We start from the raw sequence: 19,610 nt of genomic DNA, 5'->3' as shown, positions 1-19,610 counted from the left end.
TATATTTTTAACTGTGCACCCCTGGGTTTCATGCACATTTCTCATTTGACCTTTGGTGTCAACGTGAAGTGCTGCAGTTACACACATCCACTGTCTGGTACATTCTTCTTGTGAAAAAACTTGGCGTGTCGGGCCTCCTAAGTGGCGCAGCGGTCTAAGGCACTGCATCGCAGTGCTTGAGGCGTCACTACAGACCCGGGTTCAATCCCAGGCTGTGTCACAGCTGGCCATGCCCAGGAGACCTATAAGGCTGCACACAATTGGTCCAGCGCCGTCCGGGTTAGGGGATGGTTTGGCCGTCCCATCACACTCTAGCGACTCCTTGTGGCGGCCGGGAAGCTGTTTTCATTCGCCAGCTGGACGGTGTTTCCTCCGACATATTGATGTGGCTGGCTTCTGCGTTAAGAGTGCATTGTGTCAAGAAGCAGTGTGGCTTGGCAGGGTCGTGTTTCGGAGGACGCATGGCTCTTGACCTTCGCCTCTCCCGAGCCCGTAGGGGAGTTGGAGCGATGGGACAAGACTGTATCTACCAATTGGATATCACAAAATTAGAAAAAAATAACTTGCCGTGTCCTGTCACTTTACAGAAGTGATGTCACTAGCAGTCCTCAGGGTGGCTGAAAAACGTTCCTTCGCCGTGGCGTTCCCCCCTTTCCAAGGATGACCTCAGGGCCACTGGGACCCTTGTCTCTCTAGGGCTACTAGAAATATATTGCTATTTTTTCCCCTTTCAAATCAAAGAAGTACCCCTATTCTTGGTTGGCGTATCTAATCGGCCTCAATGCATATGACACATTTTTCACAGGATTGTTTGTTTACTTCTCTTTGAAGAATGAAGAATTTCCCTAATGAGATTAAGGGTTGGCTACTTTAGTGTTATTTTGGAGAATGCCTTGGGATAGATGCTAACATGTCCTGGCTGCTGAGAATGAAAAATTAAGGCACCTAAAACAACCATCAACCTTTCTGGCTTCGTGCCATAAAACTATTAGAAATATTTGATCACAATGATCATGCTGATTCAGAATCAATCTCTCTCTCTCAAGGTGACAAGACAGATCACAAAGTGTCAAAGCCTACTGCCCCTCTGGTCCCCCCCAAGAAGCCCGTACCCCCGCCAAGCAAGGGAAGACCAGGCAGCCTCCCTCCAAAACGACCAGACAAGCCTCTCGCACCCTCCCCAGGGTCCAAGTAAGTTTCCCCTTACTTCTGCCATCTTTCTTTTCTTCCATCCCTCCCTCTGTTCAAACATCCATTCAGCCAATGTCTGAGCCATCTAGGGTCACATTTTGGGTATATACACTGTACATTGAGGAAGGATAACATTGCCTAGTTCTGACTCATGCCTCTATGTTGCATAATGATGTTTGTATAATAATGTTAATAAACTAATGTAAACACTAGCAAACCAATGTGTTTCGTTTCTTTGTTTGTCATGCCTTTAGACATTTTATGCCTTCTGAATGATTGCATTCACGCTGAAAATATGGTAATAAAGCCAGAATCCTTAATTTTTCTAGGCGCACTAGTGCTCCTAAATAAAAATTCCAGGTGGCATAGCAAAATATCAGGCACATATGCAAATAAAATGTTCTCACTGTACCACTAGCACTACTGATTACAACCGTTACTAATGCTACTACTGTTACTGATGTTGTTTTCCCCCTTTACAGGCACAATGGAGAGGTGCCTTCCATGCGACCAAAGTCTGACATTGAGCCAACATTACCCAGCAAATCAAAAACGCTGTCCGGTGACTGGGGGGACAAAGCCCTTGACATGGGTATGTATGGCTCTGCTGAAGTGAACTTTTATTTTGAGGACATTCTGAGCATTAAGACCTTGAATAAGACATGCAGTGAAACGTTCATTTGGGGTCCCGAACATATACACTTACACAATTATAAAGCTCCATGATATCATTATTATACTGAACAAAAATATAAATACACCATGCACCCATTTTATTGAGTTACATTTCATATAAGGAAATCAGTAAATAAAATGGGCCCTAATCTATAGGTTTCACATGACTGGGCAGGGGTGCAACTGGCTGGAGCCAGGCCCAGCCAATCAGGAGTTTTTCCCCACAAAAGGGCTTTATTACATAGAGAAATACTCCTTGGTTTAATCAGCTGTCCGGCTGGCTAGTCTCAGACGATCCCGCAGGTGAAGAAGCCGGATGTGGAGTTCCTGGGCTGGCATGGTTACACGTGGTTGCCACGATACCAGTATTGTGGAAAACAAACAAAACATGAAGTGGACTAAATTTCCTGAGGAAAACAGTCCTATTGTTGGAAACAAACAGCCTTATGTTGTCACCCAGAATCACACGTTTCTTTTCAAAGCTATAGCACACAAGATTATACAAACAGTTTGTTTTTTAAAGGACCGAAGAGTTTAGTCTGCTTTGCCTTTTTGCCAAGGAAATCAGGTATTGTAGGATCACGATGCTGGTATCGTGACAACCGCAATTGAAAGCATGGGGTGTTTCCACACAGGAAGTTCCAGACACTTGTAGAATCTATGCCAAGGTGCATTGATGCAGTTCTGGTTGCTCGTGGTGGCCCAATGCCCTATTAAGACACTGTTTGCATTTCCTTTATTTTGGCAGTTACCTGTAGCAGCAGGCTACACAGAAAATGGAACCGCTCGAGTCACCCAAAAGGGAATATAACATTGCGTTTAAAATTAGGAATTACACAATTTTGTGTGTACTTTACAACATCTAAAGACCTGCATCACTATACTGAGAGCTTGGCTGTTTCTAAAAGGATGTTTTTTCAAGGCCCCCATACTACACAATAAGTATGACGTTGTGATTTGCTGTATGGGGTAAGTTTCTTAAAAACATGTGACATCACAAAGGGTCTCTGCAACCTTCTATAACATGCCATTTACATCAAAAATAGAGATTTGTTTTGTAAAAAATACCTCCTTTTAAAGCTGAAATCTGTATAAGGTGAAAGAGCGCCACTGTTCGCCCCAGCACTTTTGTTATTGCTTTTGTTTTGTTGATGAAACTGAGGAGAGGAGCATCCAGCATGGTGGGGGGAAAAAACATTGCAGTACATACTATGCTGTTCTATCGCATGTGCAAAGATGTCCAAGGTAAAAAAAAATGTTTTAAAAAATAACACTATTGGTTGTCTGGAGTAACTTCTTTGTTGAAATATTGCAAATGGACGTGGCAGTTTTACAGATTACAATACTTTTTTCCTTTTTTTTACTAAAAATAGTTCAAGGTGCTTAATTCATTTTAAAGTTGAATACTAGTAGCTACTAGTACTTACCCTAAACAGTTGTGACCCTGCATAGTGGTTTATGCTCCTCTGTCACTTTGAAAGTGTCTGTGCCTATCCATGTAGAGTACCACCAGCACCAGTTGTCTTGTCTGTAGCACTCTGCAGTAGCTCCCTCCTCCCCAAGGGTCTACAGCCCTCCTGTGTTTAAACAGTTTTGGGATGAGTTGCTACATGCTAATAGGATTCTATCTAAACGGAGGATTAGTGCACCAGATCCATAATTGAGTTGTATATTGCTCGTCCTGGTGCAACAGGATGTTGGAGTAATGGCTTCAAGAGCAGGAAACACTGACCTAAAGGGAATGAGCTCAAAACCCTTTTTCATAATTCGGTTTTCATTTGAGTTATTCTTATTTGGACATTCTTCAAAATGTTGGCTTCCAACTTTTAAAAGGTACAATACGCTTTTTGTGTTCGTTTAAGAACTTAGTTTTGCTAACATGTATATTTTATGTGATTGGTTTGCCCTTTTGAAGCATATCAGTAGATTGACAATGATTCTGTATAACAAATGAAAATGGAGACGTATGTAAACTCTGAAACGCATTGGTTTAATGTCAGTCACTGCTTCCTTTTGTAAAGCAATTCAGGCGTACTTTGACACATTACCAAATGCTCTAAGGTATGTGGACAGCTTTGCCCGTTAAATCCATAATTACTTACTTAAAAAATATATATATTTTAGAGTTGTTGCTAATGTGTTGATTTAATCCTCTAAACCCGTGGAAAGATAATTTTTCAGCTTGTGTCCTGAGTTCAGGAGGATAGAGGGATAAAGGAGGATAGACGGAAAGGGGAGGACAGCGGGATAAAGGAGGATAGACTGAAATGGGAGGATAGATGGAAAGGGGAGGTTGCTTCTGTTTTCAATCACAAACAGGAAAAACATTAAGAGAAGAGCATTTAGGAAGAGGGTAGGGGATGGAGTGAGACAAAGGTGAGGGAGGACACGAGGGAGTTTTGGTGAGTTCTCAGAATGTAGGTGGGGGGCCGATGACGAGAACAAGGAAGTTAATCGATCGATGTCGAGGGATTTATTTTTGTATATGACAATGAACGATTCTTATGTTTACTGTACAAGCACCTTCAATTCTTGTTAATTTTCTCTGAAAAATATATTTCATCACTGTCTACTCGGGCAAATTTGAGAACTGCTAAACTTGGAATCAATCAGAACTCCCGTACATACCCTTCATGATGAAGGCAGCCATTGGCCTGCTTACATCTAAAGATGTAAACACAGCCTACCATGAAATTGTGATCTGCTGTCAATGTGTTAAGAGGAACTAATATTAGGTCCCAAAGACTGAAATAAGAGAAATATATGTTTTTGAATGCACTTGAAATATGCAGCATGCATTACGAATGGTCTAGATCATATGAAGAGGTAACTCCGTTTGGGCAATTTATTGAAAGCTAGCCAATCTTACGGTTAACTAGCTTAGCCACTAGCCTGCTAATACTTTAAACATCAATGTGCCTGCTCAGAAAACTAGCATTTCATTAGCTATCTCTGTCGGTGAATTACATTTTTTTATCATGTTTTGGCATGATTGTCTCATTAACTAGCTGCAGACTTAATTAAACATGAAATTATATAATTTGCATACAAATAAATAAATAAATGCATGTAGATAGAAATGTGTGTGTGTGCCATGTATGCTAGAATGAAGGTTTAAAAACGACAGCTATATATGCAAATTAGCCGATACATATGGCATGTACTGTCTAACAGTTTATTAGGTACACCTATCTAGTAACGGGTTGGACCCCACTTTGCCTCCAGAACAGCCTGATTTTTTTGTGTCATGGATTCTACAAATGATTCTACAAATTCAAATGTTGCTCAATTGGTATCAACAGACCTAACGTGTGCCAGGAAAACATTCCCCACACCATTACACCACCAGCCTGTACCGTTGACACCAGGCAAGATGGGACCATAGACTAATGCTGCTTATGCCAAATCCTTACTCTGTCATCAGCATGACGCAGCAGGAACCGGTATTCATCGGATCAGGCAACGTTTTTCCACTCCTCAATTGTCCAGTGTTGATCACGTGCCCACTGGAGCCGCTTCTTCTTGTTTTTACCTGATAGGAGTGGAACCCGGTGTGGTTGTCTGCTGCAATAGCCCACTCATGACAAGGACCGATGAGTTGTGCTTTCCGAGATGCTGTTCTGCACACCGTTATTTACCTGTTTGTGGCCAAATTCTTGCCATTCTCCTTCGACTTCTCATCAAACTGTTTTCGCTCACAGGACTGCCGCTGACTGGATGTTTTTTGTTTGGCGCACCATTCTCTGTAAACAATAGACACTGTCGTGCTTGAAAAGCCCTAGAGGCTGGCCGTTTCTGAGATACTCATCTGGCGCGCTTAGCATCTACGAGTATACCACGCTCAACGCCGCTTAGGTCACTAGTTTTTTCCCATTCTAACGTTCAATTGAACAGTAACTGAATGCCTTGATGCCCGTCTTGCCTGCTTGATATAGCCAGCCACGGCCCCGTGACTCACTGTCTATAGGGGCTAACCATTTTTGTGAACTGGGTGGTGTACCTGTCCAGCTAGTGAACATAAAATAATTTTGAAAAAAATAGCTCAAATTGGCATTGCCAACAAAAGGAAATGTTTTCAGAATATGTAAATATACACTACGTAAAAAACAGCTCTTCCCTCGACAGAGATGAATCATCCAGAAAACTAAAGCAGATAGCTTGCTATGGCCCACCGCCTAATAATGACAGTGTGGAGGATAGGGAGTCGTGTCTGTGAGCCATACCGCTAAAAGCGACAAAATAGCTGCTAAAACCATGATGGCTCTCAGCTCCAGAGGTCATCAGCCCCATGGGCTCAGGGCATGAAGACAAACACGGAAACACACTCCTCATTCTCCTTTACCTCCATCTTCACTCCTCTGGGAGTTCTGCAATCTTATTTAAGATCCCGTCTATAGTCTTTAAATAGGGCTATATAGTGCTTACTTAGATTGTAGTGATGGCTTTGTTATAGTGATTGAAGATGGTGTCTGTCATACTGTGTGGCAATGTTTCAATGTATACAATTGTCAAGGCTGTCTTAAAGTAACTTTCCAAAATATGACCTAAAATGTATTACAAAATGTGTAAAATTGTTTTCCTTTAAAAAATGGTTATCCAAAATGTTATCTTTTCTCTCTTCTCTCCCTCTGTGAAGAACTGATGAGCTTTGATCTGTCGTCTACCTCTGAGAAGCTGTCTCACCCCACCGCTAACAGACCAAAGATGCCAGGCAGGAGGTTGCCCGCTCAGTTTGGAGGAGGACACTCGGTGAGTACACACACCTTTAAATACCAACATGCTACGGAGAACACACAACTCTGCACACCCACACTTACACACCATGTGTTCATCTTGCTCCATACATTACATTGAGACATCAAATTCCTCTCAGAATTTCCACATGCAGGCCCTCTCTGTACAGTAAATGTACATCACCATATTCCATACCTCACCTTATCTGCACCTCATGATGGGTTGGGGTGAGATGGGAACAGGGTAGTAAATGTCCAATTGAAAAAACATTTGACTTACTTTAAGGGCTGAGAGGAGACTTGTCGGGTCGTTCCGATTGTCTTTGATTGACCGTGTTCCCTGAAGAGTAATGTGAAAGCCTTCCATTAGAAACAGGGGGACATGACAAGCCAGAGTGTTTCAGTCAGTGTCTGGCAAGGTGTGTCATAAACTGAGCAGACCTGTTGTGATTTGTTTTCTGTCTTCTCAGCCAAACAAGGACATCAGCGTGGAGAAAACCTTAAAGTTGGACGAGGAGGAAGCCCCCAAACCAAAGTTGATAGACACGAGAAAGGTAACGATGACATTGACGTGTCTGATTGTATTGGTCAGTGTCCGTCCTGTATTGAACTTGTATGTTTGGTACACCATGAACCATTCCAGAACAACTATTTTGTATGTATGGATCAATGTCCCAAATGTACATTAGATCTATCTCAGTTCAGACACTTGTCATTCATCCAGAATGCATCCTATTGCTAAAAGTTAGTCACCTCAGCCAATGTTTTCCCTCAGTGGAGAATTCATACATACAGAGGACACAACACCCCAAAAGAAGAACAGCAAAGCATATGTCTCAGCTCAGAAACTGACTCAGGTTTGACTATAGAAATTAACTAATACATCCCATGAAAAATGGCCTGCAACCATCTTGTGGTTTTTAGTTATGTCATAGATATGTCTTGGAGACCTCTCTCAGTGCCTCTGAGTAATCCCTCACTAATATGTCTAAATCATCCTCTTATCTTGATGAACCCTCATCCCTCCAGTACAGCACAGTCGCAAGCCTGGCGTACACACAAAAGTGTTGTGGCGTCCACATCACTAAGGACTTAACATGGTCCATACACACCCATACAGTCGTGAAGAGGGCATGGCATCGGCCTCTTCCCCCTGAGGAGGCTGAAAAGATTTAGCATAGGCCATCAGATCCTCAAAATGTTCTACAACCGCACCATCGAGAGCATCTTGACTGGCTGCATCACCGCTTGGTATACCAAATGCACCGACCTTGACCGCAAAGCCCTACAGAGGGTGGTGCAGACAGCCCAGTACATCACTGGGGCCGAGCTCCCTGCCATCCAGGATCTCTATATAAGGTGGTATCGGAGGAAGGCCCAAAAATTTGCCAAAGGCTCCATCCATCCAAGCCATAGATTGTTCACTCTGCTACCATCCGACAAATTGTACCTGAGCTTCGGCTCTCGGACCAACAAGCTCAGAGACAACTTCTACCCCCAAGTTATTAGACCGCTAAATAGCCATAATAACCCGAACTACCTGCACTGACTCTATCTTGCACTGACCCTACGCACACTCACTAGACCAGTGGTCACCAACCTTTTTTAAATCAAGATCTCTTTGAGTCAAAATGCATGTCGAGATATACCGCTCAGATTTTTTTTTAAACATGACTTCAAAAACCCAAGCCTATTCAACATGAACCTATTAAAAACACTTACTTAGCAATGAGGTTTTGTAGTAGGCTATATGGCTAATACATTATCACTGCATATTGGCTATGTTGAATTGCCCTGCCAATGTTCTTCTCAGACCATTTTGAAATAAAATATATATATATAATTGGTATGCTCATACTAGTAATAGATCATGTGTTGTATTACTTGTAAAACACAGCTGAGTGAGCATAATTTGCTTTTTTATTTTACTGGACTGATGGCCTGCATCTGATGGTCAGTCTGAGGGGAGGGAGAGGGCAGTGGTGAGAAAAGGGGGGACAGTCTTCCAGCTGATGGCGAAACTCAAGTCACGTTCCGTTATTTCTGCCTCATGCACCAATTCATGTTATTAATCCGATGTCCAGAGGAAGTTTAATATTACTCTATATAATAAGAGACTGCTAATAATAACAACGCAAGCTTATCAAAACACTGCTATACTCATTCATTGCAGCTGCAGTGCTGGTTGTAGCGTGAGTGGAAGTAGGGAGAACACGCATTTTAAGGCTTATAAAATAAACGTGTTGAACAAGGTGTTGACAGTGCTGAATAACAACTTCAACATGAACTTACTCATAAAAACTGCAGCGCTTTGTTGTATTCGTTGAGTCTCTCTATAGTCATGGTTTTAAAAGTTTGGACATATCACAGTATTAACTTTGCTGTGCGCTAGATGCTTCTTTTTACATCTATGGCTCAAGGAAACTGTGCAGACACGGTGATCTGAGCTATCTGATTGGTGAGCAGTTGGCCTTTAGGCGCACTTGATTTGCTCTCTGGGCTTGCCAGGTAGGCGGAGTTCTACCTTCAGACACATGAAATGGTTCAAAATGGGAACATTTTGGCTTCCCGGCGCTAGGGCTGCTGAATCAAGTGCACCTACCGCAAGAATCACAAAATGAATAAAAAACTAGTAATGCCTTGGTGGAATGCTTCGGCGACCACTGCACTAGACTATATATACTAGAGGTCGACCGATTATGATTTTTCAACGCCGGTACCGATTATTGAAGGCCCAAAAAGCCGATACCGATTAATCGGCCGATTTTGTGTTTTTTTTATTTATATATATATATATATTTTGTAATAATGACAATTACAACAATACTGAATGAACACTTATTTTAACTTAATATAATACATCAATAAAATCAATTTAGCCTCAAATAAATAATGAAACATGTTCAATTTGGTTTAAATAATGCAAAAACAAAGTGTTGGAGAAGAAAGTAAAAGTGCAATATGTGCCATGTAAAAAAGCTAACGTTTAAGTTCCTTGCTCAGAACATGACAACATATGAAAGCTGGTGGTTCCTTTTAACAAGGTCTTCAATATTCCCAGGTAAGAAGTTTTAGGTTGTAGTTATTATAGGAATTATAGGACTATTTCTCTCTACGATTTGTATTTCATATACCTTTTGACTATTGGATGTTCTTATAGGCACTTTAGTATTGCCAGTGTAACAGTATAGCTTCCGTCCCTCTCCTCGCTCCTACCTGGGCTCAAACCAGGAACACATCGACAACAGCCAACCTTGAAGCAGCGTTACCCATGCAGAGCAAGGGAAACAACTACTCCAAGTCTCAGAGCGAGTGACGTTTCAAACGCTATTAGCGCGCACCCGGCTAACTAGCTAGCCATTTCACATCGGTTACACCAGCCTAATCTTGGGAGTTGACAGGCTTGAAGTCATAAACAGCGCAATGCATTGCGAAGGGCTGCTGGCAAACGCACGAAAGTGCTGTTTTAATGAACGCTTACGAGCCTGCTGCTGCCTACCATCGCTCAGACTGCTCTATCAAATCATAGACTTAATTATAACATATTAACACACAGAAATACGAGCCTTATGTCATTAATATGGTCGAATCCGGAAACTATCATCTCGAAAACAAAACGTTTTTCCTGTCAGTGAAATACGGAACCGTTCCGTATTTTATCTAACGGGTGGCATCCCTAAGTCTAAATATTCCTGTTAACATTGTAGGTTGTGCAATGTATGTCATAATTACGTAAAATTCTGGCAAATTAGTTTGCGACGAGCCAGGCGGCCCAAACTGTTGCATATACCCTGACTGCGTGCAATGAACGCAAAATGACACAATTTCACCTGGTTAATATTGCCTGCTAACCTGGATTTCTTTTAGCTAAATATGCAGGTTTAAAAATATATACTTCTCTGTATTGATTTTAAGAAAGGCATTGATGTTTATGGTTAGGCACAGTCGTGCAATGATTGTGCTTTTTTCGCAAATGCGCTTTTGTAAATCATCCCCCGTTTGGCGAAGTCGGCTGTCTTTGTTAGGAAGAAATAGTCTTCACAGTTCGCAACGAGCCAGGCGGCCCAAACTGCTGCATATACCCTGACTCTGTTTGCAAGAGAAGTGACACATTTTCCCTAGTTAAAAGAAATTCATGTTAGCAGGCAATATTAACTAAATATGCAGGTTTAAAAATATATACTTGTGTATTGATTTTAAGAAAGGCATTGATGTTTATGGTTGGAGCAATGTGTACCTAAGCGATTATATGCAACGCAGGACAGGCTAGATAAACTAGTAATATCATCAACCATGTGTAGTTAACTAGTGATTATGATTGATTGATTGTTTTTTATAAGATAAGTTTAATGCTAGCTAGCAACTTACATTGGCTTCTTACTGCATTCACGTAACAGGGAGGCTCCTCGTGGAGTGCAATGTAAGGCAGGTGGTTAGAGCGTTGGACTAGTTAACTGTAAGGTTGCAAGATTGAATCCCCGAGCTGACAAGGTAAAAATCTGTCATCTGCCCCTGAACAAGGCAGTTAACCCACCGTTCCTAGGCCATCATTGAAAATAAGAATGTGTTCCTAACTGACTTGCCTAGTTAAATAAAGGTATAAAAATACCGATTCCCGATTGTTATGAAAACTTGAAATCGGCCCTAATTAATCGGCCGTTCTGATTAATCGGTCTACCTCTAATATATACACACAATATAATCTCTCACACTACATTGACACTCCCACACAAAACCCACATACATACAGTACAAACACACATACCGACGCAACACAAACACACACATGCATACACACTCACTCACTTTTACACTGTACACTTTAGCCTGCCTTCATGTACATATGTACACTAAATTACCAAAAGTATGTGGACACCTGCTCGGTTAACATCTCATTCCAAAATCATGGGCATTAATATGGAGTTGGTCCCCCCCTTTGCTGCTATAACAGCCTCCACTCTTCTGGGAAGGCTTTCCACTAGATGTTGGAACATTTCTGCGGGGACTTGCTTCGATTCAGCCACGAGCATTAGTGAGGTCGGGCACTGATGTTGTGCGATTAGTCCTGGCTCGCAGTCGGCGTTCCAATTCATCCCAAAGGTGTTTGATGGGGTTGAGATCAGGGCTCTGTGAAGGCCAGTCAAGTTCTTCCACACCGATCTCGACAAACCATTTCTGTATGGACCTCGCTTTGTGCACGGGCGGCGTTGTCATGTACACTGTCGTCATTGTAAATAAGAATTTGTTCTTAACGGACTTGCCTAGTTATAAAAATAAAAAATTATGCTGAAACAGAAAAGGGCCTTCCCCAAACTGTTGCCACAAAGTTGGAAGCACAGAATTGTCTAGAATGTCATTGTATGCTGTAGTGTTAACATTTCCTTTCACTGGAACTAAGGGGCCTAGCCCGATCCATGAAAAACAGCCCCAGACCATTATTCCTCCTCCACCAAACATTACAGTTGGCACTATGTATTCTCGCAGGTAGCGTTCTCCTGGCATCTGCCAAACCCAGATTCGTCCATCGGACTGCCAGATGGTAAAGCATGATTAATCACTCCAGAGAACACATTTCCTGTGCTCCAGAGTCCAGTGGCGGCGAGCTTTACACCACTCCAGCCAATGCTTTGCATTGCACATGCTGATCATAGGCTTGTGTGCGGCTACTCGGCCATGGAAACCCATTTCGTGAAGCTCCCGACAAACAGTTCTTGTGCTGACGTCGCTTCCAGAGGCAGTTTGGAACTCGGTAGTGAGTGTTGCAACCGAGGACAGAAGATTTTTACGCGCTATGCGCTTCACCACACGGCGGTCCCATTCTGTGAACTTGTTGCCTACCACTTCGCGGGTGAGCCGTTTTTGCTCCTAGACGTTTCCACTTCACAGTAACAGCACTTACAGTTGACTGGGGAAGCTCTACCAGGGCAGAAATTTGATGAACTGACTTGTTGGAAAGGCATCCTATAATGGTTCCATGTTGAATGTCACTGAGCTCTTCAGTAAGGCCATTCTACTGCCAGTGTTTAGTATGGAGATTGCATGGCTGTGTGCTTGATTTTATGCACCTGTCAGCAACAGGTGTGACTGAAATAGCTGAATCAACTAATTTAAAGGGGTGTCCACATACTTTTGTATATATAGTGTACCTCAAACACATTGATCTGGTACTGGTATTCCCTGTATATAGCGCCATTTATTTTATATTTTATTTTTGGTTTATTATTTTTAAACTGCATCGTTGGGAAGGGCTCGTAAGCAAGCATTTTACAGTAAAGTCTTCACCCGTTGTATTCAGCGCATGTGAAAAATAACACTTGATTTGAGTCAAACGCACTAACGCAGATATTCGCACACATTCACCAAATCATTCTCTCTTGCATTCCTACACACGCACTCAGGTCCAGTGTAAGGCAGGTGGTTCTCATTAGCACAGGAGGCTAGGCTACAGTCACACTGGGACACTCTGTTAATAACTTAGCTAGTTGTCCTGCAGATGCGTGATGAAGCGCATCCTCACTTTTCTAATGAAGACTTAGTTTCCATCCACGTGGTGTTTGTCTTGTTAGTGTTTCCCCAGATGCTCAGCGGGAGACTGAGGGAATACAACGCCCTCCGCCTCCATGCTAACAACCTATAATAGTGAAAGCCACATGCTAACTGGAAGATGACAATTAGCTGCTGTGTGTAATGGGTCGGTGTGAGTCTGGGGATAACAGGATGAAGAAGACAGCATGCCTTCACTATAGAGAGTCCTGGGGATTTGTACGGTCTGTGGAGAAAGGAGAGGTTCTAGAATGATCAATGCCATTAGAAATGATAATTCTAGAACCTCTCCTTTCTCCACAGACCGTACAAATCCCCAGGACTCTCTATAGTGAAGGCATGCTGTCTTCTTCATCCTGTTATCCCCAGACTCACACCGACCCATTACACACAGCGGCTAATTGTCATCTTCCAGTTAGCATGTGGCTTTCACTATAATTGCACTTGAGGAGACGAGAGATTTTGTATTGTTTCACGTCCCCTCTTATTGCCCAAATTAAGGCACACCTTCTATTATTGGCTGACAGACCATGGGCTGGATGTTGTGGGGAAACTTCACAGTGGAGATATCATGATTTGGGAGCAATAAAAGCCCTTGTGATGGTCTATGTGAGGAGACCAGCCCCACTGGAGGCCCTTTCAAAGGACCCACCAGACCCGTCGTTTATCAGTACCACTCAAATCGAGTGAATAATCCCTGCGCATCAAGCCCCATAACTGTGGGCTCAGAACTCCTATAGGTTGAATTAAAGATTTTGACCCTCTGACAAAAAATAAATAAATGAAAACCATATCCCCCAGACGATGGGAGGTTGAAGATCACAATATTAAAGCACCCCTGACATAACTTCAGAAGGAAGCACAGGGAATCAATTGTGTTCAGTCTAAATGAAATAGACGTCCGCAGCTTCGGTAGGTACAATAATGCTCAACAACAGTGCGATTAAAATGGCTACTGTAGCTCCCTCCTACGCAGTGATGTCTCGTGGCTAAAGACTAATGTATGTTATGACCAGAAACATTGACTTGATTAATTTTGAGCAAAGAAACAGACTTTAATTAGTCAAAATCATTCAGAAAGCTTAAAGGAGTGTCACAGCCAGGGCAAGAATATTTAGGATGCCCCTGTCCAGCTAACAGTATCTGTCTGGTGTCCACAGCCTTCCATGCACAGCTCACACTCCCAGTCTCCCGTCCTTAAGCCCAGCCCATCCCTGTTGGAGGGGCCAAAAGCCTACCTGGCGTCGGTCCCTGGCTGCAGAAGCCCCAGCCCTAGCTTCAGCCACAGCCCAGACCCCGGCACAGAGCCCAAGCCCAGGGCAGAGCCAGAGGAGCAGAGGTCTGAGCTGGAGGACCTCCAATCCCAGATGAAAGAACTTCTGCTGTCTGTGGAGCTCCTGAAGACCCAGCAAATGTAACTAACTACCACTTTCCTTAGATGATGTTGTTCAGTTCCTACGTACTGCTCTCAAACTCTGACTTTAAAGGGATAGTGCGTCATTTTTGCAATCAAGCCCTTTTTTCCAAGCGAATGTTGCCTGGTTAAGATCCTTTAGCTTCATCATTATCAAAGCTAGCTAGAAATATCAGTCAACAATTTTTCTTTGTGAACCTTTTTCAAAATAATATTTTATATTGTGCCCTATGGCTTGTTTCTAGGGAGGTATATAGACGAGTCACTGTTAGAACTTGAGTGAAGCCTGGTCGGACAGAGCTGATGGTGATGTGATCTTATCGTTGAGCAGATGCTAGCCAGGCAAGCACTGATGTGAACGTCTTGGCATTGCTTTGCAGGAGAGAGATGGCAGAGCTGAGAAGCGAGCTGGATGAGGAGAAGTTGAAACGAGTGGCCCTGCAGGTAAATTGATCACCATGTCCATCTTTACATCACAGCTTGTCACAGTGAGATGGTGAGAGATGGGCTGTAGAGAGTGAGAGGTATGAATAGACATTACTATTGGACACACCCACGCCGAGTACACACGCACACACACTGTGGGATGCTTTATGGCCCTACTCGGCACTACCCAGGGAGAGACCCAGCCTACCACAACCTTGTCCATCCTTTTCCCCAGGAGCAGTGAAGGGAGGTACTGGTAATTTACCAAAGTTACTGGAATCTCCTGTCATTTTGGTAATTTATACTTGAATAACTTTTACATGTATTCATATATATATATATATATTTATTTTTTTTAAATATCAGTGTCCATGGGGTTCGAGTGTATAGACCATATGGTTCAAGAGAAAACAGGGGCATTATTTTCAAATAGCTCAGCAACTCTTCCAATTTAGCTCGGCAACTCTTCCAACTATTTTTTCACAACTGCCACCAGTCTGTCCCCAAAACATTTACAACAAAAATATATTGACAGTCAAATAAGTGAGAACATTTTTTTAAAGGAAACCCATGTTGAAACCCTCATACTAAACACCAATGGTATTCACAGTTTGTTTAGGATAATGTTTTACAGCTTTGTCATTCTATTTTTACATTTTAAAATTGTTAATATATTTTACATGTGATAAGGCCACACAGAGGGTCAGAGATGATTAAAGACACCTGTGATAATCTTAAGTACCCCAAAAAGATGTCATGTGATCATTCCATATATTCCTTGAAAGTTACCAAAATGGTGCTAGTTTACTAGCAAAATTTGAAGGTTTCCAGTAATATACTCTCGCTTTGCAACCCTAGTGGTGACTCATGATTGGACTCTATTATTCCTGTCATTGCTCATAGCTCTGTGCAGCCGTTTTAAAGCGAATATCCTGCAATTCTACAAATTATGCTATGCAGCTGAGAGAAAATGGTGCAGTATTAAAGCAAATTTCCTATGATTCTTCATATTCTGCCATGGAGCTAAGAGAACGCATTGCAGTTTTAAAACTAGTTTCCTGCAATTCTATGCATTTTGCCATGGCTAATGCTGTTTTTTTTATACTCAGACATAGAATTTTAAGTTATTCCGGGCTGCCTAGCTTTTATTTTGGTTATTGTTAGTTCTCAAAGATGATATTATAAAAAAAAAGATATAGGTCCATTATTTTTTCTACACTTAAAGCGTTTTTTACATCCTGGAAATTACATATATTTTTTTTATAATAATTACACTGTTTGCACTTAGGCAACCCAAAACAACACTTACACAGCCCACCCAATGATTACAATGACAGAAAAATCCCTGCTATGCTATGGATGGGTTAATTTTCATCACAAGTGGAAATAATCCATTATAAAATTCAAGAGCTGATGCCCATACATACTTCCCTGTGAGGCTGATAGCTACGATGTTATCAGAATTGCATCTGATGCTGGTTTCGCATAAGAAAATGTATTAAAACACATGCTGTGTGTGTTCCTGCCTGCCTTTCAGATGGAGATAGAGAAATTAAAGAAGACCGTTCAGTCGACGTGAAGTCTGACCCAATCAGCCTGGAACATCAGTCACCTATCTGTCTGTCGCTGACCCCGCTGGGCAGAGACTCAGGAGGGGCACGATGGCATTCCTATAATCCTTTTAGTTATCAACCTATTCCACATTTGTAAGATTTACATTTTTGCACATGAAGGTTTTCTAGTTATATAAAGGTGTAATTAAATACAGATGTATATGTTTTTTTTGTTATGTTTTAGTTTTTGTTTTGCCAACACAAATGATTGAGGCCTTACTTCTGTGCTGGACTGGCATTCTCTATGGGAATGTGTGAGGATTGCTCTCAATACTACTACTGAATCTGTATGAAGCGATAGTTGTTTTTTTTTTGCGATTGTTTTCTTATTTTTTACGACTTCCAAGTAGTTCATTTTAAGTATCCATGTTAGCGTCTTTAGATCATAATGAATGATATTGTGATTTGTCTGTTGCTATGGCGGCGTTGTACTCCATTGCTTTGGCATTAGGGAGATTTTTTTTTTCCTTTTCTTTTTTCTAACATTCCTATCCAGGGTATCACTATTGTGCCTGTTAAAAAAATCTTAGTGTTAATATTGGTAGCTTACATTTATCAAATGGTTTAGGCTTGCTGCATGATATATTTTTTTAAGTCTACTGACGATGTGCTTACACATAGAGGGCCGTTTTTCTCTTCGTGTACAATTTATGTGAAAAGGTTCTCTCAGAAAGAGCAATTAGAGTCATTGTACAGGTGAATAATATAGATCCTATATTTAGTACCATCAAATACAGCCAATAATAGCCATACTTGAAAAGAGCACCAGTGATTTACGGGCTAAAACTCAATTTTATTTCATGCCACTGTAAAAATTGGGGCTTACTCATTGATTGTTGTTCTCCTGTACGCCAAATGCGCTGACCCCTCTTTTATGAACCATATGCAGCTCTCTCCAACTCTTTCTCTGTAAAGGAAAGCCATGTGTACTTTAAAGAGTGAGCAATCTCTTTCCATCCTCCCAGATGAGACCTGAAGTCCTGTATAGCAGTGACCTTTTGTGTGTCTGTTTCCATGTTGTCCTGAATGTGTCACATGTCTTTATGCTTTGACCAAGTGCAAACATGGAGCGTGGAGGCTAACTGGACAGTACACAGTATCTCTGCCATTTCTCAGTACTGTAAGTGAGAGGCTGAATAGAAAGGCATTAGGGAAGAGATCTACTTCATACAGAACGGTTAAGCTCTACACCGTACTTATGCACCGCCAACACCACTGTTTGTCATTGAACCATCTGTTGTGACTGTCTGTCGAATGGTATTGGAGGACTCCGAGACCCTGCTAGAGTTTGAGTTGAAAGCCTTAAAGATGGGACGCCACATTAGCGTGACCAGGGTGAACTCATGGAAGGAGTTCACACAAGGTGTTTTTGATGGTATGCATTCTGTGTACCGCTCAGACAAATCATGAAAGAAATCGCCTTTGATAAAAAGCATCGGTTGCATCTAGTTTATGCAGCAATTTGATGATTCTTAACGTGTTACTTAACCATGATGATCAGAAGGATGTTTGCCTCGACTCCAGGTCCTCCTGAATACTGTGGATGGCCTTCTGTCTGCATCCTTCTGCATATTATATTTTAGCAATTGCTTTACATTTTAAATATATAGTACCAGTCAAAAGTTTGGACACACCTACTCATTCCAGGGTTTTTCTTTTATTTTTACTATTTACTACATTGTAGAATAATAGTGAAGACATCAAAACTATGAAATGACACATACGGAATCATGTAGTAACCAGAAAAGTGTTAAACAAATCAAAATATATTTTAGATTCTTCAAAGTAGTCACCCCTTGCTTTTACTTTGAAGAATCTAAAATATATTTTGATTTGTTTAATACTTTTGGTTACTACATGATTCCATATGCGTTATTTCAAAGTTTTTATATATACTGATCTCACAAAATGTCTTATCCAGGAAATTATATGTTGTCCTTCACAAGAGTACACCAAGCTGTGTACTATCCTCAGGCTTATCTTATCCCTTAAAAGAAAGCATTCCTGATCACGGGCGGTGTGTGTCCATGTGTATGCATGGAAGGAAGCCTGAGAGCCTGTGTGTGTCTGAGGTTGGATTTTAGGTTTGTAAGTGTGTTTGGCCTTGTTGACTGCTCTAGCTAAAATAAAGGGCAAGATTACATGCTGATCCCTAAAGCAATAAGAATCTGTAATGTCTTGTTTCCATCCCTCCATGTTTCACATGGCTACATTCTAAGTTGAGGTTGACTAAAGAGATAATCATGCAAAGGTATATACAGTATGTATATATAAAGAAAAGGCTATCCATGTAACGGTTATTTGACTTAATTACTGTACATTCCATTATTTAATGCAAAGAAAATAGAAAATATGTGCACATTTAACATCTTCAAGTGATCTTGTTTACATGTGCTGTGAAGTTGCATGAAATTTGATTTTTTTTCCAAAATGAATAAATATCTTTATTTACACTCATGAGTACCAGGTTATTTTATAATCATTTGTTATTGTGTTATGTGATTTTGTCCACTGGTTGAGCTCGATCTTGTCTTTCCTCTCATCACTAGACATAGGTACACCACACCCTCATGGGGAGTCCTTTTCATGGCTTGGTAAGCCAGAGGACATATTTACTCATCAGTAAATGGAAGCAGCAGAGAATATTGACACAGAGCTGAATTGATAGGTCCACATGTTATTACAGCGAGGGAGTCTATCTTGGAAGCATATAGTATCTCTCCTGTCTATAGGATGAATCAGAGCTGACTTTATACAGTACATTCGAAAAGTATTCAGACCCCTTGATTTCTTTCCACATTTTGTTACAGCCTTATTCTAAGATTGACTCAATTGTTTTTTCCCCTCATCAATCTACATACAATACCCCATTATGACGAAGCGAAAACAGGTTTTTAGAAAATGGCAAATGTATTCAAAATAAAAAACTGATCACATTTACATAAGTATTCAGACCCTTTACTCAGTACTTTATTGAAGCACCTTTGTCAGCAATTACAGCCTTGAGTCTTCTTG

At 41.4% G+C, this 19,610-nt stretch overlaps 1 protein-coding gene across 7 annotated transcripts in view; it reads left to right on the top strand.

Moving 5' to 3' along the window:
- LOC106607874 (CD2-associated protein) overlaps window positions 1–19,048 on the top strand; it is a 108,878-nt gene extending 89,830 nt beyond the window's left edge. For 6 of the 7 annotated variants that reach the window (XM_014205330.2, XM_014205329.2, XM_014205334.2 and 3 more), the window contains 7 exons: window positions 1,047–1,191; window positions 1,674–1,783; window positions 6,503–6,615; window positions 7,070–7,153; window positions 14,303–14,556; window positions 14,937–15,000; window positions 16,520–19,048. In XM_014205330.2, coding sequence (XP_014060805.1) covers window positions 1,047–1,191; window positions 1,674–1,783; window positions 6,503–6,615; window positions 7,070–7,153; window positions 14,303–14,556; window positions 14,937–15,000; window positions 16,520–16,561 — 812 coding nt within the window. In that variant the 3' untranslated portion in view covers window positions 16,562–19,048. The remainder of the gene's footprint in view (window positions 1–1,046; window positions 1,192–1,673; window positions 1,784–6,502; window positions 6,616–7,069; window positions 7,154–14,302; window positions 14,557–14,936; window positions 15,001–16,519) is intronic. The other variant, XM_014205331.2, reaches the window with a different exon arrangement.
- Window positions 19,049–19,610: the final 562 nt, after the last annotated feature.

Source organism: Salmo salar, chromosome ssa06, assembly GCF_905237065.1.
Source record: "Salmo salar chromosome ssa06, Ssal_v3.1, whole genome shotgun sequence".
Lineage (NCBI taxonomy): Eukaryota > Metazoa > Chordata > Actinopteri > Salmoniformes > Salmonidae > Salmo > Salmo salar.
Note: the sequence above shows the minus strand (reverse complement) of the source record. Positions and strands in the feature narration are given on the sequence as shown.